Source organism: Elephas maximus, chromosome 9 (assembly GCF_024166365.1).
Source record: "Elephas maximus indicus isolate mEleMax1 chromosome 9, mEleMax1 primary haplotype, whole genome shotgun sequence".
Classification (NCBI taxonomy): domain Eukaryota; kingdom Metazoa; phylum Chordata; class Mammalia; order Proboscidea; family Elephantidae; genus Elephas; species Elephas maximus.
In genome coordinates, this window is record NC_064827.1 from 123,910,961 (window position 1) to 123,923,633 (window position 12,673).

General features: G+C 43.6%; 1 protein-coding gene across 1 annotated transcript in view; it reads left to right on the forward strand.

Moving 5' to 3' along the window:
- SHC3 (SHC adaptor protein 3) overlaps window positions 1-12,673 on the forward strand; it is a 292,272-nt gene that overhangs the window by 171,095 nt on the left and 108,504 nt on the right. Inside the window, exons 4-6 of the mRNA XM_049895033.1 lie at window positions 1,028-1,147; window positions 4,936-4,989; window positions 10,428-10,479. Of these exons, the coding sequence (XP_049750990.1) occupies window positions 1,028-1,147; window positions 4,936-4,989; window positions 10,428-10,479 (226 nt within the window). The remainder of the gene's footprint in view (window positions 1-1,027; window positions 1,148-4,935; window positions 4,990-10,427; window positions 10,480-12,673) is intronic.

Here is a 12,673-nt window from a genome sequence, read left to right on the forward strand (position 1 = left end):
AGTTGTCATGAGTCAGAATCAACTTGAGAGCAGTGGGTTTTTTAGCAAGGCTTCAGAATCTTGAATATAAGACATAAGAAGGCATCTGACAGCAGCAATGGGGGCTATCACCAACCAGCACATCTTGGGGTACCCTCGTGGTTTTCATAGTGAAGGAGACGGAAACAACACATATTTTTGTGCTGTACCACAGACATATCTTATCAAAATCTCAGGGGTGGAGCCCAGCCATCTCTGTTTTTACATGGCTCAGCAGGTGATTCAAACCAGTACATGTCTGGTTAAGAAATAGCGGTAATTAGCATATCAAAGAGAGAATGTTCTTATCCAAAAAGAAAGGCTGGGTTGGCAATGCACAGAGACAAGTGTTGGCAGTGCCCACCCGGTACCCTGGAGAAAGTGCCTGGCCTAATAGGATGATCATTGGAGTCAGACCATGTCTGTCTGTCCTTGTCTGGCTCCAGGCCCGTTGATTCTAACTGGACTATCCACGTGAGCCGGGAGAATACTCCAGTCAAAGTTTTGGGATTTAGTCCCTTCAGCAATGTGCATTCTTATGACTTTCTGATACTGCTCACAAGCCCCATGAGCTAGTTCATTTTAGCTTGCCCCTGAGAAGTGGTTTGGCTCTTGGTGTGATGAAAACCAGGTTTCTGAGCCTGCAAAGCTGAGGGCTTATGGGGTGCTCCCCAGTGAGCAGAGGGCTGGCTGAGGCACACTCCAGTGTGGCCAGAGGCAGCCTGGAGCAAGAGTCCTCATTCATCATTTGCATATTAGCTGTATCAATTTGCATATTACAAGTTTCCTAATTTGTGTATTGGTATTGAATCCCAACCCCTCAGCTAATTCATTGGCACATTTACTTTTAAGAGCCTAATGAGGCGGAAAGGGTCAAGGTTTGGGAGTGCAGAGACTTTGTGGGCAGATATTAGCATCACCATCTGTTTAGACACGAACAACATAGGCTCCCCTGGACTATGTGGCCTCCAGTAAAAGAAAGCTAAAATTGTGCTGTTTGATTGCACAGCCTCCAAGCAAAATGCTGTCCAGCATCTTGGGAAAGAGCAACCTCCAGTTTGCAGGAATGAGTATCTCTCTCACCATTTCCACCACCAGCCTGAATCTGCGGACACCTGACTCCAAACAGGTCTGTAGGGGCTAGGCCTCCTGGTCCCAGCTGAGTCCCCTGGTAAGGATGGGTGCCACCAGGGCTCCCAGGTTCAGTCTAATTGAGTCCATGTGGAACACATGTGTGTGAATTCTTTATTGTCTACAAAACTTTGATTGGCCCATTTGGGAGTATCACCAACAGAGTGATAGATAAAATCGTTTCACTTTAATTCTGCTATAAATTATTATTATTTTTTAAGATAACGCATGAAATCATTGGTTTATGTGCAATGTAAAAAAGAGGTGTAGGCATGTGTAGAACCTCCTTCTAATGTCCTTGTCTCTGTTTTATTTACCTTTAAACCACATTTCATTGACTCCATGACCCCACATTTTATTTTCACACTTTGTCATCCTTGAAATGGGTGGCATGTCATGGTTAGATTGACAATGTCTTTCTTTCCTGATGGTTCATAACGATGGAGCACCCTGTTATTGATAGTGTTTTACAGATGATGAAACGTGGCGTATCTATCGCATGCCCAGTGTGGAATGAGTTCTGAGCAGATCGAGGAGACACAGCCACAATGTTTATTAACGCTAATTCTGTTTAGGAGGAGGGAATTCCTGTGCAATGCTTATCTTTCAGGTTTCTCTGATCATTTGCTTCTTCAGCTGGAAAGTGGCTACATCAGCATCTGTCGTGGCTATCAACGGGGCAGTGCTTCAGGTCAAATGAGGCAACACCGGTGACAATGCTTATTAAATATAAAGAGGGAGAGGTGAATGTGATAATCCTTCACCTGTTCTGCTTAGTCTCAGCCTTGCTGCTGGCAGTAAAAAGTTGGAAATAGGATGTGCCCACACAGAGGAAAGATGGACAATTCACAGGCCTCTGTATGACATACTTCCTGGGTCTTACAGGCAATGTATTTTACCAGGAATGCCCATAGTTACCTTTATATTTATATCTATATCATCTTCATTTTTATCTATATCTATTATATCTATCTCTATTCAACCAAGCTCTTAGAGCTGTTAGCCACTGCACCACCAGGGCTCCATGTCTGTTATACCTATCTCTATTATATCAATGTCTGTTATTTATATTTTTATTATTGATTTCCATATTCCCCAGATAAGCAAGCAGCACTACCAGCTTCATTTACCCCTCCTCTGATCAACCCAAAGATGTTGAAAAGAATTCTAGGTCCAGAGTAGAAATGAGAGACAAGGTTAAGGCTTTGAACCACACTGGATAGCACTTCTTGCTGCATCCTTTTGATCTTATCAATCATCATCCCTTGTCTTCTCACACTGGCCCCTTTAAGGGCCGTGCTGACCAAACACTTAGGCTGTGGATAAAGAGTGTTGAGCAGGTCTCACCTTTCTCTGGCGCTGTCTCAAGGCTGAGCGTCAGTAACTGCTGCAGGATTGCAGATGCACATGGTGGTGGTTAGTGACTTATGGGTTAGTCACACTTAATTTGAATTCGCATGACACCCATATCCGTTCTTTTCTGTATGGCTGCTGGACCTTTTATTTCTGGGACTCCTCAGAACACAGCCCTTGATTCTTTGGGACCTTCTCTTCCAATTTCTCCTTTTATCTTATTCTCCACCTCAAAAAAACCAGACAACAAACACTCAGGAACAGCAGTTAATGATGAGGCTGCAGCAGTTGACCCTGCTCCCTTCTGGGGCAAGGACAGCTCTGAGGGGCATGCTGGGGTGGGTCCAATTCACATTTGCTCCCCATGGTTTAGGTGGGTGGAAGTAAGTACTGAGCTCAGATCCCTGAGAGATGCCATGAGCAAGTCTGTGGGGGTCTGGCAGAAGCCACACTGGGGCAGATTACCCAATAGGTAAGGTAAGCACAGTGCTTACTGTGTTTACTTGATTAACAATGTCACGTCTTTGATGTGGTAACACCCATGTGAAATTGTTCACTACAGATTAGTAAGTAAGCACAAGTAAAGTCGTGCTTACCTAGCTTACTGGGTCATCTACCCCTGTCAGGGATTGTAAATTTGAAAAGCGGCTTTGATTCTGTAGGAAGGTGCTATGGGTTTGGGAGAGAGACAGATGCTAGCCATACCTAGAAGCAGAATGTTTGATGTGGTGAAAAAATGTGAAATTGTCCACTACAGATGATCTGGTAAGCAAGGTAAGTACTGTACTTACCTGCCTATTGGGTGACTCCCCGCCCCGCCCCCCGCCCCCCCCCCCCCACACACAGCATGCATCTCTCTGGTTCTCCTGTTGGGCTGACTGAGACGGGCTGCAGCTGGGCCGCCCTTGTCATTCCAGAGAGACAGGAGAGGGGCTCTACTGGTCTATAGACAGCCAGTCCTGGCAGACACTCTTTACAGAGTTCTCAAGTAGAGTGAAATACCCTCAGAGGAGAAACACGAGCTTTAGGTTAAATAGCTTTAATTTTTTTTATCCCCGCTTTCAGTGTCTGTCTTACCTGAAGGCATGCATCTTGCTGGTCACATAGGATTTTGATTTTTTCCCCAAAGCATATAGTTCACACTTTGATTTCCAGACCCCAGTTTTAGAGCTAGCTTATGAGAAACAAATGTTCTTTGGAAGCCCTAGGTTATCATGACTTAGCAATCACCATTTCTTCATCATTGTCTTAGGAACCCTTTACAGCTGGAGCTCGGGCAGGCTCAGAGGGTGCTGTGAAGAGCAGCTATTACTGTCACTCCACTCAGCTTGGGCACAGGTTACAGTCAGCCTTGTTGTTTTAGATGCCTTTATATATTTGTGTTTTTCTAGATTCTTAAGTTTTGCAAGTGCCAACAACTAAAGTAGGCATTTAAAAATATTTATTTTATTGCATAATTCAATTATAGTTGTGTGTAGAGTTTTATAGGAAAAAAAGTTGAAAAATTCACAGGGATGGGAGACTTGCAGCTGTGTAAATTCTGCCTGCCTGCTACAAGGGTCTGGGAGGGGGGTGGCCTGCAGAAATAATGCTGCCTGTGTTGGAATGGCGACAAGCATGCCCTTCCCACCCCCTGAAACCTACTTCAATGTCATTACAAATATAAAAATAGCATGGAAGACTTATGTAGCTTTTTAAATTGAGGGCGGCTTCCAATTTACTGAGTGTCTCTACTAAATTCTATTGTGTGCTGCAGTTTATAATGCTAATGGAAATTTCCCTTTTAAAAATTAACTTGGAAGGCCCTCTCTGGTTTTAAAATTGATAAATTACGAGAGTGCCTTAGATGGCACAGGCTTTAAATCTTGGCTGCAGGCTTTCTAATTTATATGCACATGGTAAAAATGGGATGAAGAGGGGGCAGGGTGTGCTTCCCCACTTCTAGCTACAGGTCTGTATTGGAGACCCTGGAAACCACACAGTTAAAGGTTTTGGTGTATGGCTGAGACATTCTTCTTCTTGAAGAGGCTGGGTTGTTGAGACCATGTCTCCAGGTTGGACTCCCTGTGTTTGATCGCAGCTCTGCCAATCACTAACTTTAGTACTTTGGGCAAGCCACATGACCCCTCTGTGCCTCAGGTTCCTCATCTGTAGAGTGGGGATTATAATATTTCTGTATCACAGGGTCGTTGTGAGCCATAAATGAGATAATTCTGACACAGAAGCTCAATGAGCGCCTGTTAACGTGGTGAAAGATCATTAAATTACCCTGTTGTTATTATTACTTTAAGAATTTATATTTTTATGTGGGCACCAGTTTTACCCACTTTAGGAAACCTTGTTGATGCATTACTTTCTGCCAACAAACAGTTGATTTTCCAGGAAATGGGAGGAGGACTAACGCATGTCTGTTTCTTGTCTTGGCCTTGGCAGATCATTGCAAACCATCACATGCAGTCCATCTCCTTTGCCTCCGGAGGAGACCCGGTAAGTGCTCCACAGCTGGCTTTTTATACTCCTGTGGGGGATTTCTGAGAAGAGATCCCTGCTCAAAGCGTGCCCCTTAGGACACTGAAAGAAAGTTAACCATGGTGACCATTTCTCCCCCTCCTGATTTCATAAGCTCTTTTCAACTATCATTTTTTTCAGGGGTAAGCCATGACAAGGAGCTACCATTAATGTTCATTTCATTAGCCAAACACTGTCAGAAATCCTGGAGGCATTACTCTTCTTAAGAGGTAATAAAATAGCACCCCAGTTTTTCACAGTTGCCATGGTATTCTAATATTTTGACTCTACGCTGGCCTCACTTTTTTCCTACCAGACCTCTGCTAGGACCCTCCAGCTTTATATGCTAAGTCTACTTGAAGGCTGTGAATTTACTTCATTTGGCTTATTCATGAGCATTTAAAAATTGGCCTTTTTTCTCTCCAAATTTGACATTGCTGTCTTTTGACTCCTATGTGATGTCAGTGGCTCTGTCTCTAAGCTGTAGAGCTGTGAAAGGCAGGGGCATGTCCACACACTAACTGCCTATTTGCTGTTGACAGTCTACCCTTTAAAAGAAACTCTTGTAGGAAATCATTCACTAGGGGACAAAATAGAGAAGGAATAGGGAAGAAAAGGAAGTCCCTTCCAGCAGTCAGGAGGAGAAAGTCTCACCCCCAAGAATGTTATCATATTCATTTTACATTGGTCTGGGTAAAGTTTTTACCAGTCCAGGAAAATATCTAAAAATTAGGAAAATGGAGTGAATTTTTCATAAAGGTAAATTTATTCAATTAGAAAATTTTTCTATATCCAGGAAGATGTCCTTTTTACTTTTTGGAGTTAAGTAGCTTTTTTTATAATAAAATAATGATGGTTTACAGATGGTTTTTTTTTTTTTTTTTTGCATTGTTTGGCAAAATTATCCGTAGGCAACCCTCCAATTTTACTTAGAAGTTTAACGCTCCAAGATAGCCTGAGTAATGAGTGCTTTCTATTACTCTTTATTCCAAAACCAGGAACGCTGTTTATCTCTAGTCCCAGGAAAGGAGATTTCCCATCGTCCTTGTGTTTATCTCATCTGCTTTTCCTCCTGTGCTTCTTCTACCTGGCTAGCCTGACTATAGAACTGCTGTTGGCATATTGAAAGCCAGACCAAGAGAGGGATTTCAACTGCAGGCTCCAGAGCCTGTGCCTTTCCAAGATCTGTCTTACCTATGAGTGAACATTCAAAGGGCTAGAAAATGAGAAGCCGCATACATTCGCTTGCTTCAGAATTATTTTCTTCTCCAAGATGCCCACAGGCCTATGACCTTCTTTCAAATGTCATCGCCTCATCATTAAAAAAATAATAATTGGAACCATTCAGTGACCCTGAAAGTAATCCATAACTTTTAATATATTTTATGTTGCTACAGAAAACTTCGTGGTACCAAGGGGCAGGAAGCTTGGTTACTTTCCCTTTTAACCAGTCCATATGTATATTACATTGCACATGAGTTCCCGTTCCATATTGGTTTGTAACCACAAAATTAATGCATTGCAGTTAGTATATGTTTTAATAAAACCAACAATTCTAGGTTCGAGTCCTTCTACTGCTAAGTGTATATGTCACCTATTGCTTAGTGCCTCAGCTTAGCTGTTGGGGAAGTGGTATTTTGAAATGTCAAATAAAACAGACTAGAAGACACTATTAATCGCTCCCCTCAAAAAGCACACTGTAATAGCAATCTATTATTATTAGATCTATGTAATTAGACTATTAGCAATGTTAAAAGATTAGCAAAAGAATACTGGGACAATGGACAGGGCTCAGAGGACCTTGGGGGGGTGAGAGAAGGCATGAGTCAAGTACAGAACTGGCACTTTGTAGCCCCCATCTTTGAAACCTAGTGAACTCATTGTGTGACTGGGCGATGTCAAGAATATTGTTTTGAATAGCAATATATGTACTCCCCCACTCTGCCAGAAAACGTTCAAAACTGGCATCAGAAAAGCTACAGATTTTCAGTTCTAGCTGGGCCACTATCTGAGTGACAGGGACACTCACTTCTCTTTCTGGGCCTCATCCCCCAGCAGCAACATAAGGGTTTGGAATCAGAACAGAGCTTCTCTGACCAGAGTAAAAATCTAAAAAGAATCTCCTTGCATACACCTCTAGCATTCAGCCACATTAATTATGCTGCTTAATTATATAGAAAAGTAAACTATGCATGACCCTTATGTTCATACTTTTCATAAAAAAAAAAAACATAAAAAACCCCACCAAACCCCTTGCCATTGAGTCGATTCCAACTTATAGTGATCCTATAAGACAGAGTAGAACTGCCACATAGGGTTTCCAAGGAGTGGCTGGTGGATTCGAATCACCAACCTTCTGGTTAGCAGCTAGATTTTAAGCCACTGAGCAATCAGGGCAGAAGTTAAAGACAAATAAACACTGTAAAGCAATAACATTCAAAGTTTAACAATTTGCTGTGGTGGGTAATGTTTTGCAGAAACTAAATCTCTGCTCCCAGTGTGACTTGAAGCTGGTCGCCATGGCGCACAACCTTTTGAGTTCAACATCTCTCTACTACCATGTACGCCCAGATGACTCAATTCTTCTACTAATTTCTCGTATTCAAGCAAGAACTTCAGTTGTACATCTTGTACAAGTGTGACATCAGTTTGCTTCGAGTGGGGACAAAGATATCTAGCCTGTCTGCTCTTTTCTCTCCAATTTTTTAAAAACCCGGCACCAAAAATGTTAGAAACCCAAATGAAAATTTTGGCACTGAAATTGCCTACAGAACTTGATGACACAGTGATCATCCAGGTGATCCTGGATATTCTCGTATTAATTTTTAAGATTGTCATGGAAATGAAGACACAAAATTAAAACAAAAAACAACCTCTGGTGACATCTCCAACACTGGCGATTGCAGCTGCCCAGCCCTGGGCTTCTGTGGACCTCAGTTTGAGAACTGGACTAGATGGTCTCTAGGCACCTTCTGATACTGAAAACCGAAAACCAAACCAGTTACTGCTGAGTCAGCTCTGACTCATGGCGACCCCATGAGTGTCACAGTAGAACTGTGCTCCATAGGGTTTTCAGTGGCTGAGTTTTCAGAAGCAGATCACCAGGCCTTTCTTCCAAGGCATCTCTGTGTGGACTCAAACCGCCAGCCTTTTTGTTAGCAGCAGAGTGTGTTAACTGTACCACCCAGGGACTCCTTCTGACATCAACATCTCGTGAATCCAGAAAGAGTCTTTTTGGTTTCAAGCTCTAGTGCTTATTTTTTGCCAGTAGCTTCAGCTTCTGACCAGACCATCCTTGGTGGAAATGACCAGAAGCCAGGTCTTCCACTCTCTTTTGCAAGTCAGTCTGTAACTATACCAATAACAGTGGTCTGAGCGGGAAAAGGAAAGAACTAGATGAGCCTCATCTTGGAGAATGACTGTTATCTCGAAATCTCCTGGAAGATTTCTCCTTCTCCTATTTAGTTTTATTGGGTTGTTGTGAGTTCCAGGGGAAATGATTTACAGGAAAGTGTCATGTATTGTGCATTAGCCTGCAGTAGGTGTTAAATAACTGTTACATGTCCTCCCCGCACTCACTTGCTCCCTCTCTCCCTCTCTCATTTGAGTTTTTTCTAAAGTCCTGTAGAGAGAGAAGGGGATCTTTCCTCATCCATAGAGACTAACACAAAAGAACTTGCTACAGAGAATCATTTTAGATGCTGAAGGCATTGGCAGCTGGTCAATCACCTTGAAGCCCATTGTAGCAATAACATTTGAGAAAGATCTGAAAAATGAGGTAGACCTTTACCAGTGACTCCCCGAGACTCTTTTGAATGTTGAAAATATCAACTTTGGAGGGAAGTCTTTCTGCTTTAAAGAATTAAGAGAATTATTGGTTCCTCTAAGTATTTGTTTAGAAACTAAAATTCACACGGTTGCCTTAGCACATTTCCGAGGTCTTATTTTCCTCCATTGCACTGCTTATATGAAAGGGCTGGCTAGAGGGCCCATGTTTGATGTGGACTGGTGAGACTTCTAGATAGAACTATTAGTTCTGGAACACCTCAAAGGATTAAAATAACTTAAGTAGAAGAAGTAAAGAACCCTCAGATCTCATCCATCCATGAAGGGGTGTTTGCAAACAAACTCTGCAAATCCACTTCTGGTTTTCCTCTAGACCAGTGGTTCTCAAGTGAGTGTCCCAGACCAGCAGCATCAGCATCACCTGGGAACTTGTCAAAAACATAAATTTTAAAACCTCACCCCAGGTCCACTGAGAAAACTGTGGGGGGCCCAGCAATCTGCTTTAATGAGCCCTATCTGGGTTACAGGGAATTATGGGGCCAACCCGACTTGAGGAGCACTGTTCTAGACACAAGCTCCCTGAGTGGCACAAACAAGCAGTTAATGCTCAACTACTAACCTAAAGGTTGGCAGTTTGAACCCACCCAGTCGTGGTATGGAAGAAAAGCCTGGTGATCTGCTTCCATAAAAGCTCACAGCCAAAAAACCTCTATGGAGCAGTTCTACTCTGCAACACATGGGGCTACCATGAGTCAGAATTGACTCCACGGCAAGGGGTTTGTTATTTGGTTTTGGATCTAGACAGAGGAGCCCGTGGGTGGTGCAAACAGTTAAGTGCTCAGCTGCTAACCAAAAGCTTGGCAATTTGAACCCAGCCAGAGTTGCCTTAGAAGAAAAACCTGGTGATCTACTTCCAAAAGGTCACAGCCGTGAAAACCCGATGGAGCTCAGTTCTAATCTGCAACACATGGGGTCACCATAAATTGGAATCTCCTCAATGACAGCTGCTCTCCCCTGCCTTTGGTTCAAGACGGAAACCCTGGTGGCAGAGTGGTTAAGAGCTATGGCTGCTAACCAAAAGGTCAGCAGCTGGAATCCACCAGGTGCTCCTTGGAAACTCTATGGGGTAGTTCTACTCTGTTGCTGAGTTGGAATCAACTCGAAGGCAACAGGTGTATGGTTTGGTTCAAGACAGAGCTAGCAGCAGTTGTTCTCAACTTTGGCTAACATTAGAGTCATCTGGTGACCTTCTAGAAAATCCTGATGCCCAGGATCAATTCAATCAGATTATGAGGTAGTTGCGATTCGGGTGAACTGGTGCCTATCATCCTTACTGCTCCAGGTGTGGTCCATGGAGCAGTAACCTTAGCATCACATGGAGCTAGTTAGAAATGCAGAACCTTAGGCCCCGCTCCTGACCTACTGAATCTGAATCTATGTTTCAACAAGACCCCCAGTGATTCCTGCCCACATTACGGTCTCAGAAATGCTGTCTCAGATGGGCTGCTATTTAGACAGCATTTGGTATTTAGCCATGGGGGGTTGAGTCCTCATAAGCTTTCTGGCATGTGGACTAGTCTATCTCTCGCACTTGTGATTAGTGATGTGGATGTCTCATTTTTCTTTAACAGGACACAACAGACTATGTTGCCTATGTAGCTAAAGACCCTGTTAATCGCAGAGGTAAGCAATACTTGACCTTTCTAATCTCTCATTCGCATGTAGCCAGTCTTAACACAAGGTACCAGATATTTCTCATTATCTCGGCCCCCTCCAACAAAATGAGGACGTGTCCCAAGGTATTTCTAATGGTAATTGAGGTTTGCAGGCAGTCAAGGGCACAGCTCACCTGCCTGGGTTAGGAGACACTGGACTCTGAGCTTCAAATGCACACCTGTGTCCTTGGCCACAGTTGGTACACCTGACCAGCACAATAGCAGCTTCACCCAGACTCTGAAAGTGTCCTTGGTTTCACCCAGAAGACACTACAAACCCCTAGTCCTCTTGCCAGCTCCAGCTCCTTATCTGTGCCTACTGCCACCCCAGAAGCCTTCCCCACCCTGCCCAGCCTGACAGGCTAGAGTCCAGGCTTAGAGTGCTGTCCCCAACACCTCAAAGCTTCTAGGACCTTAAGCACAGGATGGGTAGAGCATTTGAGGCTTTCAAGTACTTTCCATTCTCATAGACCCTTTTCCTCTAGTCCCCCCAATGCCTACCACCCCATTTCTTTTACTCATTTAAAAAAAAAATCTCATCCTTTGGAATGTAGGCAACAACTTGGGGGTGGGAGAGGCCGACTAAGGATGTGCTAACCCTTGAATGAGGGGGCAGTGATGGTTCAGGGGTAGAATCCCTTCCTTCCCTGTAGGAGACCTGGGATCCCTCGCCAGCCAATGCACCCAAGGTGCAGTCACTAGCCATCTCTCAGTGGAGGTTTTCATGTTGCTGTGGTGCTGAGTAGGTTTTGGTGGAGCTTCCAGACTAAGACAGCCTAGGAAGAAAGGCCTGACAATCTATTTCCAAAAATCAGCCAATGAAAATCGTAAGGATCACAATCACTTGGCCCACAATCAATCAACTGGATGATGTAGGACTAGGCAACGTTTTGTTCCACTGCGCATGGAGTCACCATGAGTTGGGGGCCAACTCAATGGCAGCTAACAAATAAAAACATACCCTTGAATGAGAGTCCCTGGGTGGTGCAAAGAGTTAACATGCTTGGCTGCAAGCAGAAATGTTGGAGATTTGAGTCCATCCAGAGATGCTGTGGAAGAAAGGCCTGGTAATCTACTTCTGAAAAAAAAAACCACCATTGAAAACCCTATGGAGCACTGTTCTACTCTGACACACATGGGGTCATCAGAGTCAGAATCAACTTGACAGCAACTATTTTTTTAAACCCCATGAATAACAGACAATCCCTGATCTGCCATACCACAACTCCAATTCAAAATTTATAACAATGCAAAATAATGGTTTCTTCTACTGCTGAGTCCTGTACTCCTCCTACCCCATGCCCCAGGTACCAACAATTTAGATTTTCTAGTGTGCCTTGTAGATTTTTTTTATCCATATCTATACACAAATGTGTTCTCTTCCCCATTTTAAATTTCAGTACAGATGAGATATTAACATTCTGCTCTGGTACCCCTTGCCCCAACACTGTGTCTTGGATGTATTTCCAAAACAGCTCATGCAGAATGAATGGACTAGACTATGAGGTGGCTCTACCAGGAGTCGTCTACAGCCCTCTCTGGCACCCTCTGCAGAACGATGTGCTCATTGTACTGTTCTTACTGAGGGAGCTGGGGGTTACCCCTAAGGAGGCATTTACAGAGCAGCAGGACTGGACAGGCGACATGTTGGTGGACCTTGCAAATTGTCCGCCAAAGATGGTTGTAAACATAGTATGTGAGAATATTCACCTGGGACCTTTCCAACTCCAGGTTAGTGGGGCTGCCTTTCTGTTTCAGTGGTTTCTCGAGGTTGAAGATAATGAGCTGGAGCTTCACCATATCTTTTGGGGGGGGGTGAGGTGGGGAGGATTCTGTAGATGAGAGGTTCTAATACAATACCTTCCTGTTTTATGATGGTCACATTTTCATTCCTGAACCAGAGGTGGGGTAATTACAAAGTTCTGAGGGTAGAAAGGAAGGGGGCACGGGTGGTCTAGATGAACTAAGTGTTGTCCCCAAGACCCCTCGCTAACACATTCTAGCCCAATACTTCTTGAACTTGAAGCAGCTTTTACACAATAATAACAGATAACTACTATTTGTCTCAGGTAGTGTCTCAGTTATCTAGGACTGCTATAACAGAAATACCATAAGTGAATGGATGGCTTTAACAAATAAAAATTTATTCTCTCACAGTTTAG